This window comes from Oryctolagus cuniculus, chromosome 10 (genome assembly GCF_051225735.1).
Source record: "Oryctolagus cuniculus isolate XC-2025 breed Fujian yellow rabbit chromosome 10, ASM5122573v1, whole genome shotgun sequence".
Classification (NCBI taxonomy): Eukaryota; Metazoa; Chordata; class Mammalia; order Lagomorpha; family Leporidae; genus Oryctolagus; species Oryctolagus cuniculus.
The window spans coordinates 3667423-3695155 of NC_142876.1; the positions used below are offsets into that span (position 1 = coordinate 3667423).

The following is a 27733-nucleotide window of genomic DNA, read 5'->3' on the forward strand; positions in this document are numbered from 1 at the left end:
AATTATTCCTTTTTGTGTACTGCCTAAAAGTTGGTTTCTCTGACGTCAACTCTCATCTATCATTAGTTTAGGGGCTTGTGACCCTCTAAATATTGACTGTGTAACAATCACCCTCACACAACTCGCCTTCTTGTCAAAGTCCTACCTTTGAGGAAGAAAAGATTTGGTTAGCGATTAAACCCAAGCCCCGAGCTGCGACTGCTAAAGCAAAAAAAGGTTCTTCTGGCCGGTGCACAATGATACCCGAAACCAACCAAAACGCGGGCCCGAGCGAGAAGTCACGGGCCGCTCTCATCCCAGCTCCCGGGCCCGCTATGGGATGGGGCGCGGGGGTCCCCATCGGGCTGCTCTGCGGGGTGCGATCAGAGGGCCTCCCCTGGGAGGTCGACGCAAGGCCAGGCCGGGAAGCAGGTGCACGGACGGGCCCTGCAGCCCAGGCTCTCGGGGTGCTGCTGGCGAGCCCCAGCACCCTGAGCCAGGTCCTCGCCCAGGGACAGGCACGGGCCCAGCGCCCGCGGCTGCGACGCGGGAGCAAACGGGCGCCCGCGTGCCGAGCCCCTGGAATGTGCCAGGCGTGTGGCACGCACCCGGCGAAGGCAGGCTGGGCCCGTCACCGGTGGCCCCCATTTCTGGGGACAGCCCAGCGACCTCTCCGCTCGCTGCGGCACCAGGTTCAACAGTAACACGGCAACGCGGCGGAGGAACTGGAAAGACAAAGGGGCCGAGGGGGGACACCCCCAATTCTGGGTCCAGCCGCGACCGCGGAACTTGGGGTGCCGGCGGCGTCCGTGTCCCCGAGGGCACCGTTCCCCGCCAGCCCCTCCTGGGCCGCTCTGGCCGCCGCTCCCCGCTTCACAGCTACTCCTGTTTTCCAGGGGCGCTGTCCAAGACACGCACCTGCCGCCGGGGACCCCGCGAGGCCGCGTCCGCCTCGCGCGTCCTCTTCGGTCAGCCGCGAGCCCCAAGCACAGGCCCGCGCAGAACCGCCGCGTCTGATTGGCTGCGGACCCTACAGGACACCGCCAGCTACCAATGAGAGAGTCGGAAGACGGGCGCGCGCCGCCGCGGGGCCGCCCCGGAGCCTCTCGGGGCCACGCGGGGCGAGGACGACGTGGGGACTAAGCAGAAGGTGGGAGAGCGAACTCTCCCGCTGCGCTGTTAAGGGGGTGCCCCCGGCCGGGGTCTCGGGGTTCGGGGGTGGGTGCTGCAGTCCAGGGGCCCTCGGGGCTCCAGAGAAAATGGAGGGGAAAAAAAAAAAGAGAGAGATGGTAGCCAAAAATAAATGTAGTGCTTTTTCCCTGTGCGGAAACAATAGTCAATTTTTATTGGCTTGTGATTTTAGTTTTCCAATTTTTTTTTCGATGATGTCATCACTTCCACCCTTAGAACGAGAGTTATATAAAAAACACAGATTCTCCCCAAACGCGTCTGATTCTGCAGACACCAAGACTCACCTCAGACGCTGGATCACAGAGCAGCCTGTTTAAAATAATAATTTTTTTACAAAAAGCTCAGGTGTTGGGTTTCCACCCTGGGGCCTGGTCCCTTGTGGCTGCAGTGCGGCTGCCCCTGGCCCCACCAGCGAGTCTCAGCTTTCCACAAAGGGTATTTGTAAATATTTTCAAAACCGGCAGGCCTCTCTGAAGAAAGCCCACCCATTACTCAGTGACTCGATTCGGTCATCCTCGGCACCTGGCAGGGTTCAAATAATGTTGAATTCCCAGGTTTCAAACTGCAGCGTGCCCCTCCTGAGTGGAGTGGGTGCCGCGGGTGAGGAACGCCCAGAGGTAGCCCTCGCAGCCTGCCGACAGACAGCTCCCAGGCACAATAAGCACGCCATGACAACCCGTGTAAATCAAGAACTGCATGTGGGTTTATTTTACATTTGAGAAAACAGTGGATTTAATTGTGTGAACCAAAATGTACTGTACAATATTAATGACAGAACATCAAAATGTATAATTAATAGTGCATTGCTTGCTTTGTTTTTATTTATTTATTTTTGTCTGATAGTTCCTCTGAGTACATGCATCTGGAAAGACGCAGGTGCCAGTAAAATTTCTCTATTTAAATCAAGCTGCAGGAACTAAATTTTATTCAAAAATCGTGGTTTTACATTATATACACAGAAATTTAATATAAAATGACAATATAAAAAGTTAAAAGAGAAAGCATACAGCCAGAAGGTACAAAGAAAGCTGAAGAGATTAAAATGGTTCGATATGCAACGTACAGGAGTTTAAGCTGATGCTGGCAATCAACAAGGGAAAGGAGTCCGACGTCTGCCCCGTTTACGTATTTATTTTTTCATTTACCAATGCAGCACGCTATAGAAAGGTCAGCTTGTACCAAAGCTTACGTTTGTAAATAACTATAAACCGCAGTATTTTACAGGAAAAAAAAGAAATAGCATTTTTACACATTTTTTTAAATAATAGCTTGCATACTTTTTCTGCCAAAAGTGGCATTCTTCAGCATCCAGAGGAGGGTTTGGGCATAGTGGCGACGGGGGTGTTTGTTGTTGCGTGTGGGGTGTGTGTGTGTGTGTGTGTGTGTGTGGCTCCCTGCGTGAGCGAAACATGGAGTGGTGGCCTCAGAACCCAGGGAGTCCTCAGCAGCCTCTGACTGACTTCCCACAGCTGCATGCATGCTTCCTCACCAACCAGTCCTGCACAAGAAAGCTCATTTTTTAATTATTAAATACGTTTTGTGTCTGACACAGCTTTTGATCTGCATGAAATGCCTTTAAGCCTTTTTTTCTTTTTTTTTTTTTTCTGAGTGAAAGGCACAGAAATGCGATTACAGTCCTCCAAGAGTTAAATTTGACACTCCCAGGTTCTATGACCTTTATTGTCATGGCAACTTCGTAATTTTAGGATGTCTCTTTATCATTGTTATTTGCATCTTTCTTTACTGCTAAATAGCGTCTCTGAGTCGCGTGCCCCACTATTTCCTACAAAAGATAGCTTAACATCAAGAACAGATGTTGAAAATAAAGGTCAGACTGACTCACGGAAAAAAAAGAAAAAATAACATGCACAGATCAGACAAAGAGCATATAAATATAACTACAAAATGTGTGTAAGAAAAACCAGGGTCCAGACAGGCAGTTCAGCAACAAAGGAAAGACTGATTTCAGCGGCTCAGGCCAGGCCTAGTGCAGTGTGAGGACGGCGTGGTGTGACGTCCGGCAGCCCCGCGCACACCTGCACGCTATTGCTTCTCCAGCTCGGTCACGTAGATCAGGTGGTCCTCGGGCGACTTGCCGTGCGTCTTGCTAAGGTGCAGTTTGACCGCGTGCTTGCTCGCAAAGGTCCGGTTGCAGAGTTTGCACTGGAATGTGGAGCCCGCGTCTTCCTCGGCGGCCCCCAGCGGGCCCAGGGCCTTGCTGGCGAGGACCTTGGAGACGTTCTGCTGTTCTTGAACCTGACTGAGGGGCAGCTTGGAGAGGTCCTTCAGGCTGAAGCCCAGGTGCGTCTCCAGATGACTGATGTATGTGGAGGCAGTTCTGAATTGAGAGGCACAATCGTTGCAAAAGAAAACAGGATGCCCTGTGTCCAGGTTCTTGAGGAATTTCGTCCCCCCTGTCCTCCTCAGCTGGTACTTGACGTTGGCCAGCCAGTGGCTGATGGTGGTCATCGAGAGGCCGGTGAACTTGGAGATGTGCACTCGCTCCTGGGGGCCCAGGTCCGACATGATGTACTTGCCCTCCGCGGTCTCCCGTAGGCTCGAGGCAAACTGGGCCTGCAGGATCAGCAGGTGCTGTGGGTTCCAGTTGGACTGGCGCCCCTTCCGCTTGTGGACAGGCGACAGCTCGTCCAGGGCCTCCTCGAAGCTGCTGCCGTCGGCGTCCGACTTCTCCGACACCGTGGAGGGCGTCGAGGACTTGGGGGTCAGGCGGCCCGTGAGGTTCTTCACCATGTCGGAGATGTCCATGAGGGCGCTCTCCCGCAGTGGCGAGGCCACCGGGTCGGCCACGCCGGACACCAGAGGCTTGCTCTTGGACTTGGTCAAGTCGATGGGCTGGTCGCTGTTCTCGTAGTAGTAGCGGTCGATGGCGTCGGCCTGCTTCACCGGCGTGGTGGGGTAGACGGGCTTGTCCAGCATGCTGTTGCTGATCTTGTAGAGCATGGCCAGTGGGTCCAGTGAGGGGCTCACGGGCTTGGACACCTTGCCCAGGTGGGTGTTCATGATGGACTGCAACGCGCTCAGGGGGTTGATGAAGGAGGGCTCCGGCGAGTGGTCCGTGATGATGCCCAGGCTGCCGCAGCCGTTGGTGACCTTGGCTTTGTGAGGCTCCGTGCCATTTGGGGTGTGTGCGTCCGCGGGACCCTCCTTTTTGGTCCTGCCAGTCTCGGCATCGGGGCCCTTCTTGGGCTGCTTGCCGCTGGTCTCCTCGGTTTTGGGAAAATCCTTGTTCTCCTTTGCCACGGGGGACGCGGCCTTGGTGGGGGAGCCCTTGTCCCTCTCGGGCGGCCTCTCTTCCTTCTTGACACTGACCTTGCCCGTGACCTTCTCCACCAGCTCCTCCATGGCAGACACGTTGCTCTTGTGCGGTGGCGGCGTGAGGCTGCCCGGGGAGTGCAGGAGGGCGTTGTGCTCGGCAGAGGTCAGCGACTTGACGCCACTGGCGTAGGACGGCTGCACCTGGACGCTCTGCACGGCCGCCTGCAGCGGCTTCACGGCGCCCGGCAGCTGGTAGGCGGCGTGGATGCTGGGGTAGCCGCCCCAAGAGGGCGCGCCGTTCTGGGCTTTGCTGATGGCCGTGGAGACCGTGTTTTCCAGGGACTTGAGGATGTCCACGCCGCCCTTGGGGCTGTCGTCCAGGTCCTCCTCGCGGAGGTACTGATAGAGGGCGGTGGGCTCGAACCTCTCGGAGGCGTCCCCGCCCTCCTCCTTGATCTCCTTCTCCGTGTCCCCAGCAGCCGGTGCCTTCTCCTTCTCCGGCTCCTTCTTGTCCTCGGCGGCCGCGGCACCTGCAGGTGAGTCTGGCTGCTTTTTGATGCCAGAGGCCGGCAGCCGGGTGTGGGTGGTGGGGGGCAGGGGTATGGACTGGATCTTCTCCTCCACCACGGGGTCCAGCACCAATTGCTTCCCTTTCTTGGAGGCAGACGTGGTCACCTTTAGGAAGTGGCCGGTGACCATCATGTGGGCGGTGAGCTGCTGCAAGGTGTCGTGGGAGCTGCCGCACTCCATGCACTTGAGGATCTGCGCTTTGCGGGCCTCGAACTGCCACGTGTAGCTAGCACCGTTCTGGTAGCCGTAGCGGTTGTTGGGCGTGACGTAGGGGTTGGCCGTCTTCTGGTCCTTGGCCGACTCGCTCAGCGCGGCCTCCGCGGCCACGCCCGCTGGCTCCGGGGAGCAGGGGGACGCCAGGTCCTGAAGTGCTCGCTTCTTGGTGGAAGGGACCAGCTTGGTGATGGCCGGCACTGGCTCCTTCAGAGGCACTTTCTGGTAATGCTTTGTCTTGATCATGTGGACGCTGAGGTCCTGCAGCGACTCGAAGGAGTGCCCGCAGTACATGCACTTGAGCACCTTCTGGGCGTCTTCCTTCCCCTCCATCTCCATGAGGGAGCGCTTCCGGGGCTTGGACCACCGCTTGGTCTTCTCCGAGTCCTTGTCCCTGTTGTCGTCCCGGTAGTGGCCCGTCTCGTTCATGTGCACCGTCAGCTCCACCAGCGTGTCGTAGGCCGCGCTGCAGTCCTTGCAGCGGAACTTGCTGGCGCCGGTGAACACGGAGCCGTACAGCTTGTTGTTCTGCCGGTAGAGCTGCACGGTGCTGAACAGGCTGGGCTCGGGCAGCAGCCCGTAGGACGACGTCTGCTGCAACGTCTTGGCCAGCGCCGCCTGGTGCCAGTCGTACCCGGAGCTGCTGCTGTTACTGGTGGTGCTGCTGTGGCTGGTGCTGGTGCTGCCGCCGGTGCTGGGGGTGCTGGGTGTGCCGGCGGTGCCTGCGGTACTGGTGGGGGGCGTGGGGGTGGGGGTGGAGCTCTCCTTCCGGCTGACATCGGTGTTGCTGGAGGCCGAACCCGACTTCTTTAAGTCCAGAGCCAGGCTGGACCAGCAGGACTCGGAGAACAAGTTTGCATACACAGCTTTGATCTGCGCCAAGCTGTCCTGGGGATAGGAGACGCTGTCGGGACCCTGCGGCTCCTCCTTCTCCTCCCTGGAGGCCGGGCCCTGGAACTGGGCCGGCGGGTCGCTGTTCTCGCTGAAGGGCGAGCCGCAGGCGGCGTCCTGGTTGGTGGCGGTGCTGACGGGCGAGTTCTGGTAGCTCTGGGCCTCCTTGATCTCCGTGTCCTCGCTGCAGGCGAAGTCGCTCTCGGGAATGTCCAGGGCCGGCCCCTCATGCTCCTCGCACTCCGCATCTATCTGGGCTGCCTTCAGCTCCTCCTCGGGAACGTAAGCTGGGAGAGAAAAATGAGAGGCGGTCAGAAGGAGTAAATCATCTTCAGGGACGCGGCCTCCCCCGCAGTTAGAGGAGCTCTAAGAAGATGTTTTCAGCCCGGCGCCCAGGCTGCACGGCTGCCCCAACTTCATGTATCTCCCTACTCCGCTGCGCGACAGCAGGAGCCGGGCGCAAACAGACCATTTCTTCTCCTCCCAGGCGAACGCGTTTTCAACAAAGGAGGGGCAGCTGTGGCCCCCACCCCGTGGAAGGCCACAGTGTGTGGCAGGAGCCTCGGGAAGTGCAGGGCCCCGGGCTACCTCCTCCTCCTGCCCGGACTCCTCCCCGTGCCGGCCGGACTGCCCCATGGGACTTCCAGAGTGGGACCTCGGCATGGGCTTTGCCAGCAACACACTGCACTGGCAATACCCTATGGTTCCCATAAATAAAAATACTTCTCAACAGCAAACAATAAAAATTCTCTGTTTTTCACTTAAAAAAAAAATAGCAGAGCCCGCTTCAGTCTCCTGCTTGGGCAGAGCAGGGTTTCACCTTCCGGGTGGTGGCCAGAGAGGTGACAAAAGGTCGCATCTGTACACAAGCGTGCAAACCAGCATCACTCCCTGCAACAGCCAAAGGACGAGGTGACCCAAACGCCCAGTGAGTCCAGGAACCAAGAGCGGTCTCCCCGTCAGTGGAGAGTTAATCAGCCATCAAAGAGAAGAGGGCGGCAGCACGCTCAGTGCTGTGAGCAGTCACACACAGACAGACCCCGCACGACACATCTTACGAGGGGTCCCTCAGGGAGCGGGGGGGGGGGGGGGGGGGGATGGGGAGTGCTTGGTTCATGCGTCTGGTTTCAGCTGGCGGAGGTGGGAAGCTTCTGGGGATGGTGATGGTGCTGGCAGCCCAACAAGGAGGACGTACACAGTGTCGCCGCCCTGTGTACCAACCGGTGGCTCACATGATGACTTTTAGTTGATGAATATTTTACCAAAAAAAAAAAAAAGTTTTGTAGCTGAGCAAAGCCAAAAGCCTACGCTGCATCAGCCCGCTGAGCCCCGAGGAGCCTGCAGGTGTGACGGCCGCACAGGAACGGGAGGGGTGCCCGTCCAGTTCGGACCAGGCCCTGGTTGGTACAGCAGAAGCTCTGGGGCCTTGAGCTTGTGGCAGGTCGCGGCCGTTCCCAGGGGAAACGACAGCTTTCACTCATTTTCCCTCACGTGGAGGGGCGGCCAGCTGAGCTAGCATGCTGGTGACAACTTGGGAAGTCTGGAGTGAGATGTTCCAGGAGACCCGTCAGCAGGCACTGAGGGTCCCCGAGGAGGCGTCAGGTGAGACAGGACCGTTCCTGATCACACCCTCAGAGCCAGCCCCCCAGGGATGTGGCCGACAGGGGACAGAGGAGATCCTGGTGCCCAAAGGGAGGCCACGAGGGGCAGGTGGGCGCAGTCCGAGAGCATGCGTGCCTGGGTCTCTGTTAGCAGCAGGCACTCACCACAGGTGCACAAGTGCCCTTGTACACACAAGGCATACGTGAATCAGCCATGTGCACGTCAGAACACTTGCACACGCATGCTTCTCTGCACACAGCCTCAAACAACCCAAGCACAAGTGTTCCGTTGCACGTCGGCCCTACACTTTCACTACAGGTCAGCACCCAGGCACTCAGCATGATGCTACAGCTGTCCCGTGAAATGGCAACACTCGGAACACAGCAAGACCACTGCCAAGGTCCCTCACATCTTCATCTTGCTCTTCAGGGTCCAAGGTTCCAGATGGTCCAGTTCTGAGGCCTCACAGCTCGGCCCCTCCACCCAGGACCCCACCTGAAGACCCACTGCTCAGACTCCACGCTTTCAGCCAGGGGGGACCTGGGCCTGCTGTCCTGGCCACAAGGACCACACCTCCTGGATATGGTGATGGCACCAGCAGGACAGGTGCATCGGATGAGGGGCGCCCAGACCCCAGGAGATGGAGGGCTCCAAGCAGGTGCCATCCCAGGCAGCGCTCAGGTCCCAACGTCAGAATTGACTGAGAAACTGCCTCATGGATCAAGCCCAGCCTCCCTCGTGGAAGGAGGTTCCGTGCCCTGGCGGGCAGGGCACTGGCTCAGCTCGGTGAAGGCAGGCTGAGGGTGCTGGTCCATCCAGGGGCTTTCGCCCCAGGGTCACAGGGCTGCAGGAGACTAAAGCCAGGAGTCACCTGGCTCCACTCCCAGGGCCAGCAAACAGGTGGCATGTGCTGAGCAAGCCCAGCAGCCAGCCCTGGCCCACGGGGCAGACACGGCAAGGCCCCAGCAGACGCCTGATACCGCGGATGGCACAGAATCCTGTGCACGCTGCTTTTGTCATACGTACGCTCCGATGATGGGATTAGTTTACAGATTCGGCACCACAGAGATTAGGGACAGGAACTAGCGGTGGGATGATTACCGTGTTATGTAACATGGGAGTTATCTGCACACACACTGACACCTGACAGTCTGTCTGATAACCACCGCAGCTGCTGAACGGGAGAGTGTGGACACGCTGGACAAGGGGGTGCTCGCGTCCTGGCGGGCCGGGGTGCCCAGCACCAGATTTCATCACACAACCCACAACAGCGTGCAACTCAGAACTCGGGAGCCGGTTTCGGAATTTTCCACTTGGTATTTTCAGAAGCGAAGCTGCAGATACGGGGCCGCTGTATCAACGCACCACAGACCAAGGGCCTACCCCACGGGCCCCGGTTTACCAGATAATAAATCCCGCATTCATTCATTCTACTCGGGGTTCTGGAGGTTGCGGGTCCCTGACTGAGGTCCGGCAGGGCTGGTTTCTGGCGAGCCCCCTCCTCCTGGCCACAGACACCCTCGGTGCTCGCTGCACAGCCTGGCTGTCTTGTCTGCAATGTGCAAGGTCCCCCTACTCGGTGTCAGGACTCTGAAGGCTCCATCTCCAAACGGCCACATGGGCCGGGAGGGCTTCAACAGGCGACGTTTAGGGGAACAAAATGCAGCCCAGAGAGGACGTCCATCCAAACTCCGGAAACATGGAGACCTGCTGCCCTTGTCCACCATCAGGCAGCCCTCAGCCCCTGTACTCACACAGGGGCCCAAGGCGGGGAGGGGACAGCTGGGGATGGCATTCTAGGGTTGAATGGGACAAAGGTGGCCTCTTCCTGTACCACCTCACATGCGTTCCCTCCTCATCCCAGAGAGGGCGGAGCCACCCAGACCCTGCCCTATCCTGGCCCACCCTTGCCCTGGACTGTCCCATCTGTGGCTGGAAAGCCCCCTCTCAGTGACGATCCCATAGCCCTAATGTAACAGACAATGCTGCCCTGGGCCGGGGTGGTGCGTGCAGGGCAGAGGGCCTGCTCAGAGCCCCTTCCCAGTGAGCCAGCCACTGGCTGCTGCCAGCTCCAGGAGGTTCACAGTGGAGGGGGGAGACAGTGAAGGCGCTGCCCCCCGAGCTTCTATCCAGGGAGAAGTGAAACAGGGTACGTGGGCAGTGCACAGCAGGGCAGGCATGGACGGACAGTTTCAGACAGGAGGGAAGCCCAGCGTGGACCACCGTGAAGGCTCTGTGTGCCCTGAGCTGTGCACGCCCATCTGCAGAGGCCCCGTCTGGTGGGTGCACCCTGGCTGTCCCTGGGAGCAGCACCGCTCACCCTTCCCTCCAAGGCCCTGGGCCAGAACCCGCACCCTCCTCAGTTGCTGTTTCGCCCCTGCTCTGCCCTCTGCTCCTGCTGCAGCCCCTTTCGTCCATGCTCCAGTGTCTGCCCCTGTAGCGCTGCAAACTGCCCGCCCCGGCCTGTTCCTCCCCTTTTAGGGGGCTCCTAGTTTGGAGACCCCTAAAATCACCCCAGGGGTGCCACAGTTCTCCCTGACCCTGAATCCCACCGGCCCCTTCCCCACCCCTCGTCCCCTTGTTTTCCCTCCAAGCTGCCCCTCAACACTCTGCTCCCAGCAACCCTGATCCCAGACCTCCATGGGGGCCCCGTGTCCTGTGCAGGGTACATGCGCCTCCCACCAGCCCCACCTGGAGTGCCCAGCCCTCTGTGCTCCTGGGCCCTCTGCCCGTCTGGCCCCGGGCTCCCTTCTCCCCCAGGAGGCTGTCTGGACACCGTCCCTCCCCCGCTGATCCCTGGAGGAGGATCAGGTGACAGATGTCACCCTCCTGTGGCACCTCCCTGGTGATCCTGCACGGAACTCCCTGCAGGCTGGTACCTGTCTGTTCAGCCCCCTGCAGTGCTTCCATTGGCCTGTCTCTGAGAGCCCGCCCTCCCAGTCCTCAAGGTGACAATCACAGGAGAGAAAGCCGTTTCCAAGAGGGTGAGCAGCCTCCCCCAAGTCCCACAGAACAGGAAGAACGTCAGCCACCCCACTCCCAGGCCCAGGCCTGCTTCCTCTGTCTTGTTAGCATGACGTCTGGAAAGAATCGGGGCAATGCTCTGGGGTGAATTAATGACCCCCAAAGTAGCTCGGAGTCAAGCCCCTGGAACACCTGTCAGGGGCCAGAGAGCGTGATAGAAAGAATCTCAGAAAAAAAAAAAAAAGGAGAAAGAAGAGAAATTTTTAAATATTGACACCCTTTGAACTAAAAATTTTACTTTTGGAAACACAGCCTAGGAAGATAATATAAAATACAGGAAAAAGGTTTTATGCACAATCTAAATATTCAGCTATATGGGGTGTTCACATGACCTGTAGTTGATTCTTCGGATGCAGTATCATTCAAACATTTAAAAGGCGCTCTAATAACAGGGAGAAGGGCGTCAAATGTAAAAAGCAGGTGAGAAAATTGTATACATGGTACAGCAGAAAACCCCTTTTGCAGGGAATGTTAAGAGAATTTTCACTAGATAATGAGTGTGTGGTTTATCTGTTGCTGACTAAATATCTGTATATTCAAAATCTCCAGTGTTTTCCATTCAGTAAGCCTGGATTGGCCACTGCACACCATTTTGGAATAAACTGGCTAACGGTGAACCTTCCCTGGGCACCCGGCAGGCGGCAGGCAGCAGCAGAACCCAGGAAAGATGGGCACAGAGAAGGGCCTGGCCCAGACGGGCAGCAGGAAGGCTGGGAGAGCCCTGCTAATTATTACTTTTATTTTTTTGATGTTGAAAAGCCAGAGAGAGTTGAACAGTCAGGGATGCAGAGGGGACCGGGTGGGGAGCATCAGTCTGGGCTGCCCAGGGCAGCTGCCCTCGGCTCCTCCATGTCCCAGACACACGGGTCACTCCTGTGCTGACTCCTGATTCCACGTCCACCCCAGGCTGTCCCCACGGACGGCAGAGCAGGCGGCCGAGACCTCTGAGCAGGGGCTGAGCGGCCCGTGCACGGCGGACATCGGGCTCCATCCTCCACCCGTGGGGCTTGCTTTGTGTAGTCTCTCCAGACCTCTCCCGTCACGGTCTTCTCCAGGCGGCTGGATCCTAGGGAGTTTGCATTGTTCTGCTGTTCTACCATCTTCTTTCAGCTCATTGCATCGACTGTTGTGATTGGTTAACTTTTTCAGGAGCCAGGAGGAAGCAGTCAGCAGGGACAGCCCGGACAGCAGCCTGTCCTCTGCCCCACACCGCTGGACATGGCTGCCCACTGGTCTAAAGTGCAGGCCAGAGGCCCTTTCTCCTGGGCCCGAGCAGCTGTCCCTTCCTGGGTGGGAGTGGCCCACACACATCCCGGCCCACTGTCCCATCCTCCCATCCAGCCACAGCACTGGTGTGGGGTCAGCTTTTCCTCTGAAGCTGTCGTGATCATAGGAGGGCTTAGACGGTGGCACAGCCCCCGCCCTACTGTAGGGGCTCCAAAGCCCCACAGAATGTTCTAGATTTGTTCTGAGAGACTGCCACCCTCACCTGGTCCCTCAGTTACCTTCCATTCCAAGACCCAAGGCCTCAACTTTAACAACAGGTGCACAGCTCCCCCACATGGGGTCTTCTAACAGCGGGCACAGCCCAGCACCCAACCTCTCCGTTTTCCCTTTTTTTGTTATTTTTTATTTATTTTTACTGACTTGAAAAGCAGGGAAACAGAGAGAGGGAGAAAACCTCCATCTGCCGGTTCCCTCCCCGAACGCCTGCAACAGCTGAAGCTGAGTCAGGCTACAGCCAGGAGCTGAGCCCTCAATCCAGGTCTCCTGGGATGGGTGGCAGGGACCCAGGCAGCTGAGCTCCAGTCTGCTGCCTCCCAAGTGTGCATTGACGGGAAGCTGGACTGGAGGTGGAGGCGGGACTCAATCCCAGGCACTCGGATATGGGATCCGGGCTTCCCAGGTGACAGCCGAGCCCACTGTGCCACAGCACCCACCCCCAACCTTTTGGGTTCCTGCCCCGCCCACCTAAAAGCTCAGCAGAGACTGGGCCAGCAAGCCCCTCTGGACCCCCCCCTTCCAGAGCCACGAACTGAGCTCCTGGCTGTGCTGCCCCCAGGCCCACCCACAAGGGCCGCCCACCCACAAGATCCACCCACTCACAAGGGCTACCCAACCACAAGGTCCACCCACCAACAAGGGCCGCCCACCAACAAGGGCCGCCCACCCACAAGGGCCGCCCACCCTTCTCATGCTGGGTGACAGGCAGGGCACGCACCCCTAGGAGGGGCCCAGGGCCAGGCAGGGAGCACTCAGAGCACTTGGGGCCTGAGGAACAGGAAGGCTGAGCGTCCTGGGTGGAAGGCAGGGGCGGGGGAGACTGCGACTCGTTCCCTGCGGTGGCAGAGAGCAGGAAGAGCACCCACACCCTGGCTTCAGGCTTGGGCAGAGGAGGGGCTTCAACGAGGTTCTGCCTGTGCAGAACAGGCCACACCGCTGGAGATGAGCCCCACCCACATCACACTGTCACTCACAGCCGCGTCCATGAGGTGACCCTGGGTGTGCATCGAGGTGAAGTAGGCTCCCCTGGTGGCAGGGAGAAGCAGGGAGACTCCAGATGTGTGCCCGATAGAGCCGCCACTGATGGGCAGGCCCTGATGGACGGACAGACCCCTGCCCACCCTGTTAGCAGGACATGAGGACAAGGGCCAGGCTTAAAGTGGAGACTGCGCAGAGCCAGTGACCCACACGGTCACTCCCTCAGCAGGCTGCAGTTTCTCCAACAGCACAGCCACGACAGTGGGGGACGTCCCCTGGAGGGCACACTCGAGGATCGTCACGAGGCCCAGCCCTGTGCCCACGGCCGCTGTGGTCGGAACGCGTGCACCAGGAATCACAAACTACAGGGCACACGCTCGGAGGTGAGCAGGGCGCAAGAGTGCAGCCCCACGACCGGGGTCAGTGCCCGGTGAGAGAGGCCCCAGCCAGCTGCCCTGGCCCTGCTGCCTTTGTCCAGGTAGCAGGCGGCGCCTCCGTCCAGGTGCCGGCTCTGTGGGCGCCTCCGACCCCCAGAACCTGAGAACAGATTTCTAGGGCTTGCGAGCTGCTCCGCCTACGTTTGGTTCTTGGTTATCGCTCCTCCTCCTTGCGCCTTGAAGAATCACAGGGCCGACAAGAACGCGGCCTGAGCACGGAGGGCGCCGGGCTGGGCCGCCTGTCCCCTGTACTACCGCAAATACCAAGTACACACAAGGGCGGGAACGGAACACAAGGCCATCCCCGTGAAAGGGCCCAACCCCGGTCTCTGCCAGCCAGATAGGAACTGCGGGCCAGTGCCCTGCAGAGCCCCGCCGATCCCCTCTCCCTGTCTGCCCTCACTGGGCGCGCTGGCCACGAGGGTGTGGGAGGTGGCGGTGAGCACCGTGCCTCAGAGCAGCCCCCTCGGCTGGACCAGCACACAAGAGACAGCTCCAAGGTCTGGAAACTGCTCACCCAGACGCCCAGTTTCCCCATAGTGGGAGCTGGCTGTGATGGAGGAACAAGACAGACACAAAATGCAGGCCGTCTCTGCCGGCTGACCGCCCCACGGCAGGCACCCAACCTCGCTCCTGTATTGTTTGATGCATCCAGCCCCAGCCACCTTTCAGACAGGCCAACGCGGCACCCGTGGACAGACGGACACACGCACTCCCCGGGGCCCCTCACACAGAGGCCTCCCCACACCTGCTCCCTGGGCCTGGGCTGCACCTGACCAAGCGCGCTTCCTTCCTGGGCTGCACCTGACCAAGCGCGCTTCCTTCCAGGTTCCTCTGCCTTCACTGCCGAGAGAACTTTACCCGTGTGATGGGGAGAGCAGGCGGCTTTGCAGTCAGGACAGACAGCAGCTGCCGCTGGGCTCACGCCTTCCCGATCAGAAAGGAACAGATTCTCTGCACAGTCCCGATTTCCTGCGGGGGGCAGACACCCCGCACGCGATGCCAGTGGCACAGGAGCCACAGTTTTCTGTCATTTTGGCCAACTTTCGTGGCCTGCTACCAACTGTTCATGTACAGGTCTGCTTAAGCATCAGGTATGTAACGGAACCATTTCTTTTACCTATAACTTGACAGAGACCATATTTCAGAATTGCAGTGTATAAATATAACGACTTTTGGTTTTTCTCAATTCTGATTTTAATGAGGAATTCATAGGTAACTGACCCAAAATAAATATAATTTCTTTTTTTTTCACTGCCTTAAAATTCAGTTTCAAGTTAAGTGAGAAATAAGAAACCTCACACGGCCCCAGCCGTTCTACGGCAGCCGCTGTCTTTGGTCCACCTTACGGCGACATAACTGAACAAGTAGGACAGCGCCAATCAGAGCAGAAACCACAATTCAAAAGGATGACAAACTTGCTTGATTTTCAGGAGTTCAGCAAGGAAAAGGAGAGCAAAAACTCCACGAGAATCTTAAGTTAAAAGAGAAGTTACAATGGAGTGAGAAGAGCAAACATAAGCAGCCGTGTGCCTCTGCGGAAGCCTGGGACACCCAGCGGTCCCCCGACACGGGGCCAGCACCGGGACAGCAGGTGTTCTCAGCTCCCTCTGGAGGCAGCCTGGGAAGACAGGGCCTGGTAAGGCCAGCTTAGCAAGTGAGGCCCCGGTCACCAGGCCCCAGCCTGTCATCACCTGGAACCCTGGAAACAGGACAGACACTGATCTATCAGACAGGGGAGACGCACCTGTCGGACAACACCTGGGTGCAGGGTCACACAGAGCAAGCCCGTGTTCACCCCTGCCCAGGCGCTGTGGCACCAGGAAGAACGTGGCCTTGTGCTCCAGGGCCTTCGCTGTGCTGGACCCTGCAAAGCTTCAACACGGCTTACTGTGGGAATCAGGACGCAGAGTGAGAGATGGAGGGGAAGGGGATCTTTCACAAGCTCCAAAGCCCTCGGGGCTGTGTCTCGGGGAGTCAGCCCCATCGCAAAGGCCTGGAAGTCGCCGATTCTCCTCCACCCACGGGGTGAACAGAAATGGGCCTGCTCGTCGGTGAGCTGCAGGGACACAGGCAGGCCTGACGACAGACCAATGTCCAGTACACACTTCGGGGACTTTTCACGTGCAAACAGGCTGAATTCCGACCAGCCCATGGGCATGAGGCACCACCACGGGCACTCATCCTCCACAGGTGCTTCTGTGCTCGGCCGGAAACAAATGCAGGCCACACCGCGCCACACCGCACCGCACCGCACTGCACTGCACTGCCTCTCTATAGATGCCTTTAATGACAACATTTGGGGTCTGGATCAAGAGTTGCATCCACAGTACCATGGCAGGAAATACAATTCTCTAATAATTAGGTTTATTTTTACTATTAACAGTGAGTTCACAATTGATTTCCAAGATGCTTTTTTAGAAAAGAAAGAATTTTTTCCTTTTACAAATGGCTACCCTGACACAGAGAGGGAAAGAGTGAGAGAGGGAGAGGGAGAGGAAGAGAGGGAGAGAAGGAGAGAGGGAGAGAGGGAGGGAGGGAGGGAGGGAGAGGGAGAGAGGGAGAGAGAGAGAGGGAGAGGGAGGGAGGAGAGGGAGAGAGGGAGGGAGGGAGGGAGGGAGACAGGGAGAGAGGGAGAGAGGGAGAAGGAGGGAGAGAGAGAGGGAGAGAGGGAGAGAGAGAGAAGGAGGGAGGGAGAGAGGGAGGGAGGGAGGGAGAGAGGGAAGGAGGAGAGGGAGAGAGGGAGAGAGAGAGAAGGAGGGAGAGAGAGAGGGAGAGAGAGAGGGAGAGAGGGAAGGAGGAGAGGGAGAGAGGGAGGGAGGGAGGGAGACAGGGAGAGAGGGAGGGAGGGAGGAGAGAGAGTGAAACAGAGGACAGCACACTTCACAAAGTGAGAGGCTGCCGAGCTGCAGAACACGGTCACCAGCACAGCACGCTCTCCACTGAACCCGTCGGCCCGGGCCACCCGCACACCTGCCGCACCTCCACCCTTCACCCAGCAAGGGCACTGGGGCACAAAACTCCTCCCGTACAACCACTCACGGAGCTGTGACATCTTCCCCAACAAAGGAAACAGACTCCAAATCACCATCTCTGCTGTCTCTTTTTGTGTCCAGACAGCTTTGCCATCACTCCGCTGCCCGATGCTGTGGAATGTGACGGTGCCCACATGTGCACTGGGTCCCCCATCAGGGGTGGGGCACCCGCAGAGCCAGCAGCCAGGAGAAGGTGCCTCCAGCCTTCCACACATGCACGTGAGTATACGTGGGTGTGTGTCTGAGTCCACATATGTGTGTACGGTGTGCAAATGGGCTGAGTGAGGGTGACAGAATGTGCATATGTGTGCTTGCCAGTGTGTGTGCATGTGTACATGTGTACATGTGACCATATGTGGACATGTGTGTAAATAAGAAATTTAAAATGCATACTCCCTACCATTCCCACAATGGGGTTGAAATTTATTTTTTAATTAAATCTCATTAATGTTTTTTTGTCACAAAACGCACCTTCTGGCTGCCCGTGTGTCCCTAAGGCTGTGCTGCCATGCCGGGGGAGGAGGAACTGTGCGTTCTCTGATGCGAGTGGACAGACGGCGATGCGTACAGCCCTATTAGAGTGTGCCGCCCTGACGGCTTACAGCATAAATACACACGTACCCTCTGAGAAAAACCTTCACCTCGAATTGCAATTATGTAACAAGGCACAAACACCCTTCCTTGCGCAGACCAGATACAAGTTGCCTTCTCCAATTCACCGCCCAACACTGTTTTAAACATCTCCGTTTCTCCGGAGGAAACAAGACCTGCTCTAGTCACCCGTCAATCACCGAGGGCGAGGAGTGACAGCTGTATTTGCTTTAGAACGGCTACACGCGGTGAAGTCCCAGGTTCCCCCGCGTCCGGACGGCACTGTCTCCCGTGATTAGGCTTGCATCCCCGCCCCAGGATCTTCACCTGAACCCCAGCGACACACGAGGCCAAGTGTTTTCCTGTATCCTCCTGTCTTCTGTTCTGGCCTCGCCGTGAGTCACCACTGTTCTGTCGCTGAGCTGAAGGGTGGGTGCTGTGGCCGAGAGCGGGGCCAGCCAGAGGAGGACGGCTTCCCCAGCACACCTGGCGGATCCCCAGCTGGGTACTCCACGTGCCCAAGCGCATGCACCCGTCCGTCCCGTCCGGCCACACAGGGAAGGAGGCAGGCCCAGGCCAAGCAGCCCCCAGACGTGGAGGCTCGGAGCTATTCACAGACCGTCTACCTCGTCTGCGTGAAGCAGGGCTGTCTACAGGACACAGGGTCTCGGGTGGAAGCTCAGGGAACCTGTCACAGACCACACTTGCCTCTGACCTTCCACGGGGTCCTGAGTATTCCCCTTGCTCTCTCTAGCAGTAATCACACAGACAGCTGTTCCAGTTACCATCCTGTAAATGGCTGAGCCCTTCTGACACTGTGGCCCTCGTCCACAGGGAGCAAAGTGACCAGCCTAGAGAGGGCCATTCCAGGAGTGGACGATTTGTGCGGAAAGCCCTTCCTCCCTTTGGGTTCAGACCACGCCCCCTAGAGGCTGTCCCCTTTGGAGAGGCCCCGCCCTGTCACCCGCCCTAGAGGCACAGGTCTGTGGCACTCCGGGACCCAGACTCCGAGCCCTTCTTCCGCTCTGCACCTGGTGGGGCACCCATCACCGACGGGAGCACTCATGCATCAGCCGGGGCCCCTGCCCGTGCTGCCGAGACGATCTCATTGAAATGTTGGTTTTCGCCCCTGCTGGCAACATCCGAATGGAAGCATTTAACCTGTTTCCATCACTTACACAAATCACCATCATGGGGTAGGACAGATGTTAGAATCACGCCACGTAACGGACGTCCACGCGTTCCTTACAGGAAGCGGGAGGACAAGGCAGGCGGCCAGATCATGTTAACCCGGCCCGGGAACGTCCTCTCTGTTACGGGAGTCATTAACTTCCCACATCCACGTTTTGCTTTCTTCCTTCGGGAAAACTCCCAGGCCCGTTGGACTCATTTAATTTGGAGAGAGAAAGCTCTCTGCTGGTGATCATGTTTTGATCAGGTATGTTAGACAGGGGGAGGGGGTGAGGGAGACGGAGGAGGGAGGGGTGGGATGGGGGGGAAGCAGCCCCGTGGAAGCTGTTCCCTTCCCGCCTGAATGATGAAAGAGAAGTCAGGGAGAGACACGGCACTCAAAGACGCCTGTCACTTCAGATAGGCACGGGCACCGCTCACCCAGACAGGTGACACTTTGGTGGAGCAAAATCCTGCTGTATTATTGAGCACACCGGGCGGGGCTGGCGACGCCTGGGGCACCTGCAGCAGTGGATACAGCAGGTGAGTGGGGCTCACTGCTGGCTGGCATCCTTGGTGAGCCAGACACAAAGTTTCCTGAGATGGGAGAAGGCGCCTCGGACACAGTGCTGGCTTGAGCCCCAGCATCCTGCACACCTCCCCCCCTTACTCTTCCTCGACACTGACGTGGGCAGCAGCGACGATCTCTGTGCCTACGGGATCCGCAGGCATCCTGAAACTGGTCAGCACCTCTCATTTTCTCATTTTAGCATCCACACAGGTCCCGGCCTGCAGGTGTTTTCTCTGAAAGCCGTGGGCAGCGTCCCCGAGTGGCTGCTAAAATCGCTTCTCCAGAGACTGCCCACAGGTGGGGCTCCCGGAGCATGTACGAGGTTCGGGCCACACAGTTTCTAGGAAGAGGGTTTCATCATAAAGGATTCACAGGACAGCAGGCTCTCTTCCACCTGTTTCCCACCAGTAGCAGCAGGTGCAGCAGGCTCCCGACCTCGCAGGTCCAGCGTGGCCCCATGTCTCTCTCCTGCCCCTGCTTTGCCTCTGCCCGCAAAATCCCTCGGAGATACTGAGCATTTTTAAATCAGGGAGCAAAGTGGGGGAAGACAACAGTCATCGGTAGACAGAAAGAAAACACATACTCTTAAAGTCCGCACCACACCACACGAGCGGCGGGCTTAAAGAGAGGAAGCGAGCCAGGCCGAATGAGACTGGAGACACAAAGGGTGCCCGGTGCCAGCAGTTCCCAGCGCCCACCAGGCAGCCTGGAGGAGCAGAAGTGTCCCACCCTAGACCGTTCTCCGCAGAGCGGGGCAAAGCCCACGCCCACCATCAGAGAGGCACTCTCCAGGGCCACACCGAGTCCAGTCTCAGAGAGCAGGAGATGACAAGGGGGACTCTTCTCGCTGCACTGGCAGTGACTTTGGGAGGACTCGTGACCAGTAATCATGTCTTTGTTCCTGGGCCAACATCTCACAGCCGCAGGACATCTGATCCACGCTTTGTGCTGGGACAGCACAGATGAGCAGTGACGGGCCCTCCAGTGCTGGCCCAACAGCCGCATGTGCATTAACCATGCAAGCTCTCGCCAGCACCGGAAGGGGAAATCCTGGTGCCGGTCTCCTCCATTGCCAGATGTGTGTCCCAGGCTGCACAGTCAATGGGAGGCAGAGAGGACCCTTCCCAGGGTGGGCTGCTCCCGGGCTGTCTCTATCGGCCATGTATGTGGGTCATTCTTGTACAATCAGAGCTTTGTCCCCACGAAGGTCAACAACACTGGGTCTTAGGTGGCTCTGCCTGAGAGCTGTGGTCACGGGCATCGGCCCCCACAGGCTGCAAGGAGAGCAGGTTCGCTGCAGCCGAGAACGCGGCTGCACAGCCTGCCACAGGACAGAGAGCAGCACAGTGGCCGCCCGGGGCCTGGGGAGCTGGGGACGGGGGCTGGGCGCTCAGCGGGCACAGTTTTGGTGGGGAAGGTGAAAAGCTCAGGGGTGAACGGCAGCGACGGCTGTGCAGCCGTAAACGCGCCTCACGCCCCTGATTGTGCGCTCGCAGACGGTGATACAGTAAATTTTACGTCATGTCTATTTTACAATAAGAAAAAGAGGAAAAAATGTTTGCAACCACGTGGGTCCAGGCTCCTTCTGAGCTCCGCTCCGCACAGCAGCCGCCCGACCAGGGAACAGGTCCAGCAGCAGCGTCACCTGGCCTGCCTGCCGGCACCCTCCCCACGTGTGCGCCCACGGCTGCAGACCCAGCAGCCACGCACAGGGGCGGGGGTCTTCCCTGCTGCTGGGCCAGGTCTCCCCGAGCATGAACGGTGTCACAGTGGACCTTCGCAGCCGGCACAGTGCCCGGGAGGCAGCAGACAACACCTGGCCGGAACAATGAATGGGAGAACAACAGGACACTAACGCAATCCGAAGCAAATCAGTGCAGAGAGATGCACGGTGCTTTATTTCATCACGTGATAGAAATCTCCACGGGGCCCCATCACCTGGGAAGGTGAACCTCGCTGTGTGAGAGCAGAAATGACTTCTTTCATCAGTTGCTAGTCCAAAATACTTGTTTACAGATATGTTTTTAAAGTCGTATTTGCAACGTACTCCCCACCCCCACCCCCCAACCCTGCCTCCCACCCCGGGTCAATCAAAAGGAGTTCTCCAAAGTTCTGAACGCCTGATATTCTGTCTGTGACTGGGAACAACACGTCCACTGGCGTCACAGAGGGAGGAAAACGGGGTGGAAAAGGAAAAAACACCGGCTCCAAAATGCTGTCTCAGAAGATCCATCTTTCCCGAGTTGCGCCTCCGTTAAATCAGTGGGAATATCTGTCAGAGATACCCGCTACACCATTTGGCTGATGTCAAACCTAAATAAACCAGATCAGAAAACCAGCAAGCGGCAGGAGGGAGATGAATGGGCCCGGAGCGTGGCCCACTGCCACGCGCATGGTTGGCTGGCTGATTTTTGGGGAGGGGGAGGCCGTGTGGCAATCACCGCAGTCATTTGCAGTACTAATGTCCAATTCAGCCTCCTTTCATTCCCCTGATTTAGGCGGTCAGAGTGGTTTCGTAGCCGACACGGGGAAGCTGTGCTGTTTAGCAGGCTGTTTAATGGGAAACTGGCAGTCTTATTTCTTTTCTAGATTTGGTTTGTCACTAGGTCTCCATTACCTGCCACTCAGCTTTGATGTCTTTGGACAGGACTGATCAAAAGATGTCATTTGACCTACACAGCATGGCAGAAACTTGGAGAAGTCTCATAAAGCGACACTCTGGCTGTAAATAAAATGACATTATTATTTCCTCTCTCCTATCATGTAGAAAAGCCAATTATGGTAATGCACTGCATGTCAATGGAAACACAGCAATCTTTCTGGAGCAGCGGCTGCAGGCAGCAGTGCTGCAGCTCTCCTCCCGGGAAAATCTGCCCCTGGAAGCCGGGGAGGAAGGAGGTGAGAGGGGTTTTAAAGCCGCTTCATAAAACCCCCGAACGCGAGAAAACTGCAAGTCAGCAAAACAATGGGAAGTGCAAAACGCAAACTGCTAAGTTTCCAAATTATCTCATAATTTCATCACCCGTGATTCATATTCTGTCACCAAATGGCCGGCATTGGGGCCTGCGCTGTCTGACTGGCAGGAAAGGCGATTTACAGAAGTAATAAGCCCCTTCACGCCCACCACTTCCAAGGGAGGGGCTCCTGCCCTTGCCCTGAGACGCTGGAAGGTGCAGTACTGTCCCCCCAGTGCCGTGGGATGGGCCACGCAGGACAGTGTGCTGCCCTGGTCCTAGAATGCCCCACTGTATTCATATTCCCCTTCCAGCTCCTCCTCAAAGGCCCCTCCCCTCACCCAAGAGGAAGCTCTTGTTGGAGAGATTGCTTGAGGCTACCATGTCCCACCCAAGCTCACCCATCCAGGCAGAGAGGGAACTCAACCCCCTTCCCTCCTCTCCTGAGGTCTCCCAGATGCAGGGACACACACACACACACACACATACACACACAAGGCCGACAGCTCGCTGCAAGGCGCATCAGGACCCCACAAGAAGCCTGGGCACCCTGGACGTGCCGGGAACAGCAGGCAGCCGCCTGTCTCCTCAGACCCCACCTCTGGTCTCCACGCTCGGCTTCCACGGAAGCCCTGGCCCACGGGGAGCACGCAGTGTGGCCGTGTGGCTCGACACCCCGGGGCGGGGGGTGACACGGACTCAGCTTTGACCCCGGGCACTCTGTGCGTCTTGTGTTTTCTGTGGGCACCATTCATTTGCGTGTGGAGATGGCAGCTTCAGGGTGGCCTTGGCGGGTTTGTGGTAGAGCTGCAGGGGACACGCACTCCAATTTTTGTAGTTACGGTGTGTGTTTATCTTGAGAAAAAACAAATACTGCCATTAAATTTATGTCCACTGAAATCAAGGAAAGAAGGCAGTTCAGAACCACCAGTAACAGAAAGAAAACTTTAGGGCTCTATCAGGAACTTTTTAAATGCTCTAATTGTTTGGGTTGAGAAACATGTTATCATGACAAGTCATTTCTGAGCACACATCGCAACCACCTCTTTTCCCTTGAAATTTAATTTTGGTGCATAATACGGCGTAGATTAAATTTAGAAGCTTCATCAAATTCTAGTAACTTTAAATAATATTCTGTATGTCAATACTGCCAGGGGCTTAACCAGAGCTGACATCTGCAAGACTACAACTGCACTTACAGACTCCTGGCGCGGGCCCTCCTTGCATGATCCACACGGGCCACGACCCCGTCCACAGGTGCTCCTGCGTGCGCCCTGCCACTCTTTGGCGATCACAGGACACTGTCCGTGGCCCATTCTTCCCACCCCACCACGCTGCTCCCCCAGGATGGCAGCAACCATGAGGGAGATCTCTCTGCATGAACAGTGCAGCCACGGCTCGCAAGCCGCTCACCGCCACCCGCAGCTGCCTCCCTGCGACACGGGGCCCCAAGCTCCACTTCACTGGAACACAACGAAAAGGGACTCGAAGTTCCTATAGGTGGAGGCCCAGGCCTATCTACAGCCTGGAAAGCAGGTACCGCATCTCAGCCCCAGGGCTTTTCCAGGGCGGTACGGCAGGCGGGAGAGTCTGGCCTGGAGCAGAGGAACCAGTGGCCGGCAGGGCACAGGCCCGGGTGAGAGCCCAGCACTGGACTGGACCACGTGAGTCCTAGGTCTCCGTGTGCACCATGTGTGTCCCAGCCTCATGGTCTGACCCCTTCCAGGAACCCCGAGGGATGGGAGGCCCTCAGTCACGCACAGGACACACAGGCCTCTGTGTGCACAAGACGCCTGGTCTCCCCAGGCCTCCCTGAGCCTCAGCCGGAAGAAGACTCAGTCCTTCCCAGGCAACACGTTTTATCACCACCAATGACTCCTTGACGCCTAAGGAAACCGTGCATGATCAAGCAATCCGAGCAGAGAATCTTTCAGCGAATGTAAGCGCTCTGCTGCGGCTTAGGTGGGGATTCATGAGCTTCGTGTAAGGGGCAGAACATTAAATCCACCCTCGGCCTCTGCTTCCCTGGGTCTGCAGGGTCTGGTGGAGGGAGGGAGGGAGGGAGGAGGGGGCAGCAGATGGATCCACTGGACGTTTCATTCCCTACCCCAATATTAAATTTTATGTGGGGAATCTAGGAGTTTAAAAGCTTCACATTTTTGTGTAATAAAAAAGAAATACAATATCCTGTTGCTAGGCAGACTGACACTTCATGCAGGAAAGAAAACTGTTCTCCTTAGCTGCTCCGTGAAATACGACCTACGACGTCATTTAATTTTTGAAAACCCTAAGGTCATGTAACACACTTTCTCTGCCATTTGTAAGTACATTAACTCAGCGGCCACACGACAGTGAGATTATGATAATGGGCTGCTCGAACGGGCCAGGCAGGCCCCGCGCTGCACGGGAGCCTCAAACACCCGTCACGACACAGCTGCAATCCAGCAGGAACGCGGGCTGGCTCCAGGTCCACTCACGGGGGACACAGGCGTGACGAGCCCAGGGTCCCACCTCGAGGCCCGGCTGCCGGGAGAGGTCTCCACGGAAAGACCACTTTCCCTCCAAGACAACAGCTGTGAAAACCACAGACGCAGGAATCAAGCACATCCCACGTGTGCATTGAAGGAACCCCCTCTTAACAACACTCCTTGTGTTCTGAACGCGGCAGAAAATCAGAGTAAATCGGGAGTAGACATTTATTTTGCTGTATAGGGTGCCTCTGAGTAGGAGACGCTGAAGAATTCGTTCAAAACTAGAGAGGCCTGTGCCCTTGATTTCAAAACACAAAAGCAAACAACAACAACAACAAAAAAACCCCACATTTGTGACTAAAGCTCAAGTTGGGAACTTTGTAAAAAAACCCTGGGGTATGGATGTGCGGATGCACTTCTCCTGATTCACTTCTATAACCCAGGGTTTGCACACTGCCCGCCGGGAGCCTGGACCAGCTCCGGAGACTGGAGGAGGCGCTGCCGGAGCCCCGCCTCCCACAGCAGTCACCTTGATCTCCGAATAATTTGCTAACCACCGACATATCAGAATGCAATTCCTGCCAAATAGCCTTTTCCCTTTCTTCTTCTCTCTATGCTACAAAAACCTGTCAGTCTAATAGTTCCTGGGAGAACTCGAAGCACGAGGCTGATGACCACAAAGGCAGAGGGACGGGCTCTGCGGGCAGAGCACGGCACGCAGCCACGTGGTGAAGAGAATCACTTTGACGGAAGCCAGCTGAGAGCTCGTGTGTCTCACGGCTCCTGTTAAGGGTGAACGCCCATTTCACATAGCTGCGCACCAGCACAGTTGCTGGGCGCATCTGGCTTCCAATCTTTTTGGAAAACAGCAGCAGAAACCAGGGACGTGAAGACGATAACTGGCGAGATGCGTTCCTAAAGCAGCTTTCTGACCGTCAGGCCGCAGTTTTATAAAGGAGCGCCACTCTCCAGTCCTGTGGGCCATGTCCCCACCCCACAAGGTGCCAGCCGCGTCTACCAGAGAAGGCACTGTGGGGAGCACGGGGCTGGTCTGCAGTGGGCAGGCACACGGCAGGTACCTGCGGAAGCCGGGGTTGACTAACAATGGGATTTAATGCAGTAAAACTACAGTAGCCTTGAGCACAGACAGTTATAGCCCAGAAGCACCTTCCACTCCTGATGGGGGCGAGCCTCGCGGCATAAATCAACACGCGCTTCTTCCCTTTTCCTTTGCCGCCTCCTCCCCTCCAAATTCAGAAAGCAGAACCATCCAGAGTCAAAAACTTGGCAAAAGGTCCTTGTGTTGTCCTCCATAGCATAAAAATGGCATCGCTGCATCTGACCTGCATATGTAAATCAGCCCAGGAAAACACTGATTTTCCTTCACACTGAATTATTGTATCTGCACCAAATGTTGATACCAGCAGCACAGCTAACAAAAACCCCAGTCTCCATGGTTTAATTGCCAAGATAGAAACAAGAAACATAGACAAATTGGACACGGTTATTGTCTCTTGTCACCATGACCAAAGCAAGCCATTTCCTGAGCTGCTAAATACATTTTTAAATTAATTTCATTGTGTGAAGAGTCGGGAATGCTCTTAATTGCTTGCAAGAAAAGGGACTTCTAAAATATACAACATGATTCCCAGAGAATACATTGATTATTGACAACTTATCGACGTAGATGTCTAACACAAAGAGCGTATCTCTAAGAGACAGAAAGAACAAAGGAGACAGAAGATGATTAAAATGATGGGAACTAAGTGGGAATGCAGACGGAGCCTGCACTGACAGCACCGGAGAGTTTTCCAAAAGGTGTCGTCATTCAAAGCGGTCAAAGCTAAATCTGATTTTGCCACATAAAAATGTGAGCCTGACAGATTACATTCCTGACAAATGATCTCAGGCCTTTTTGGTTAAGATTTATTTTTAGTTTCGATGAAAGGCAGAGTTACAGAGAGAGAGAGAGAGAGAGAGAGAAAGAGAGAGAGAGGGAGAGAATCTTCCATCTGCTGGTTCACTCCCTAGATGTCTGCAATACCCAAGGCTGGGCCAGGCCGAAGCCAGGAGCCAGGAGCTTTTTCTGGGTCTCCCACGCGGGTGCAGGAGTCCAAGCACTTAGGCCATCTTCCACTGCTTTTCCCAGGCACATCAGCAGGGAGCTGGATAGGAAGTGGAGCAGCTGGGGCTCCAATTGCCACTACTATGGGATGTCAGCAGCACAGGGGTGGCTTAAACCACTGTGCCATTAACACGGGCTTCTCAGGCACTTAATTTTTCAGTATGACACAAGTACCACCAAATCCAACAATAATAAGCCTGCATGAAGGCCAGGAGGACTGCTTAGGGAGGCTGCCTGTATCAGAGAGAGGACTGGACTGCTGACTAGAGACCACACACTGGTCTGCACCTAGGACACACACCGCTGGGAAACCCTGCACGAGGGCCACAATCCAGGCCTGCATCGCCTCATCCGTGGGGAAGCAGCAGGTGATCTCCCAGACCCCTTCCAGCTGCTAATGCCCCTGGGAGCCTTGAAGAAGGCAGGGAGCAGCACCAGGCCCAGGGCACCCTGGACTCCAGAGGCCCGCACTGCCCTGCTGGGCTGACAAACCACTGGGAGCACGCCGAGCGAGCGCTCCCGCTTCCCAAGAGGGGAGTGTGGCTCCCGGGCTTCCCGCCGGGACGTGTGGAGCTGCCCTGGGAGACCTGCAGGGATTCCAAAAGGCAGAGGATGGGAAAGATGCTGAACGAGAGGACTGGGGACAAGGGCCCGGATGCTGGGGCGGGTACCCTGGGAAGGTGAGGGTCCCCTGCTTCACCCCACCATGAAGACTGCAATCGCTTCCACTGTAACAGGACCATCTTCCTGGTGCTGTGGCACAGCAGGTTAAGCTGCTGCCTGGGATGCTAACATCCCACACTGGGGCAATGGGTCTGGTCCCAGCTGCTCAGCTTCTGATCCAGTTCCCTGCTAACATGCCTGGGACAGCAGCGGAGGATGGCCCAGGTCCTTAGCCCTCTGCCACTCATATGAGAGGTCTGGATGGAGCTCTAAACTCTGGGCTTTGGCCTGGCCCAGCCTCCAAAACTGCAGCCATTTAAGGAGTGAACCAGTGGATGGAAGATTGTGTGTGTGTGTGTGTGTGTGTGTGTGTCACTCCATCTTTCTAATAAATAAATAAATAAACCTCTTAAAAAGGAGGGCCAACCCTGAGGTCCACATGCACACGAAATGCAGACACCTTTTATTTTATTTTATTTTGACAGCCAG

At 56.8% G+C, this 27733-nt stretch overlaps 1 protein-coding gene across 3 annotated transcripts in view; it reads right to left on the reverse strand.

Moving 5' to 3' along the window:
* Positions 1 to 1851: 1851 nt before the first annotated feature.
* Positions 1852 to 27733, reverse strand: part of TSHZ1 (teashirt zinc finger homeobox 1) — a 76634-nt gene continuing 50752 nt past the window's right edge. For all 3 annotated transcript variants that reach the window (XM_051851880.3, XM_089304975.1, XM_089304974.1), the window contains one exon: positions 1852 to 6407. In XM_051851880.3, the coding sequence (XP_051707840.3) occupies positions 3214 to 6407 (3194 nt within the window). In that variant the 3' untranslated portion in view covers positions 1852 to 3213. The remainder of the gene's footprint in view (positions 6408 to 27733) is intronic.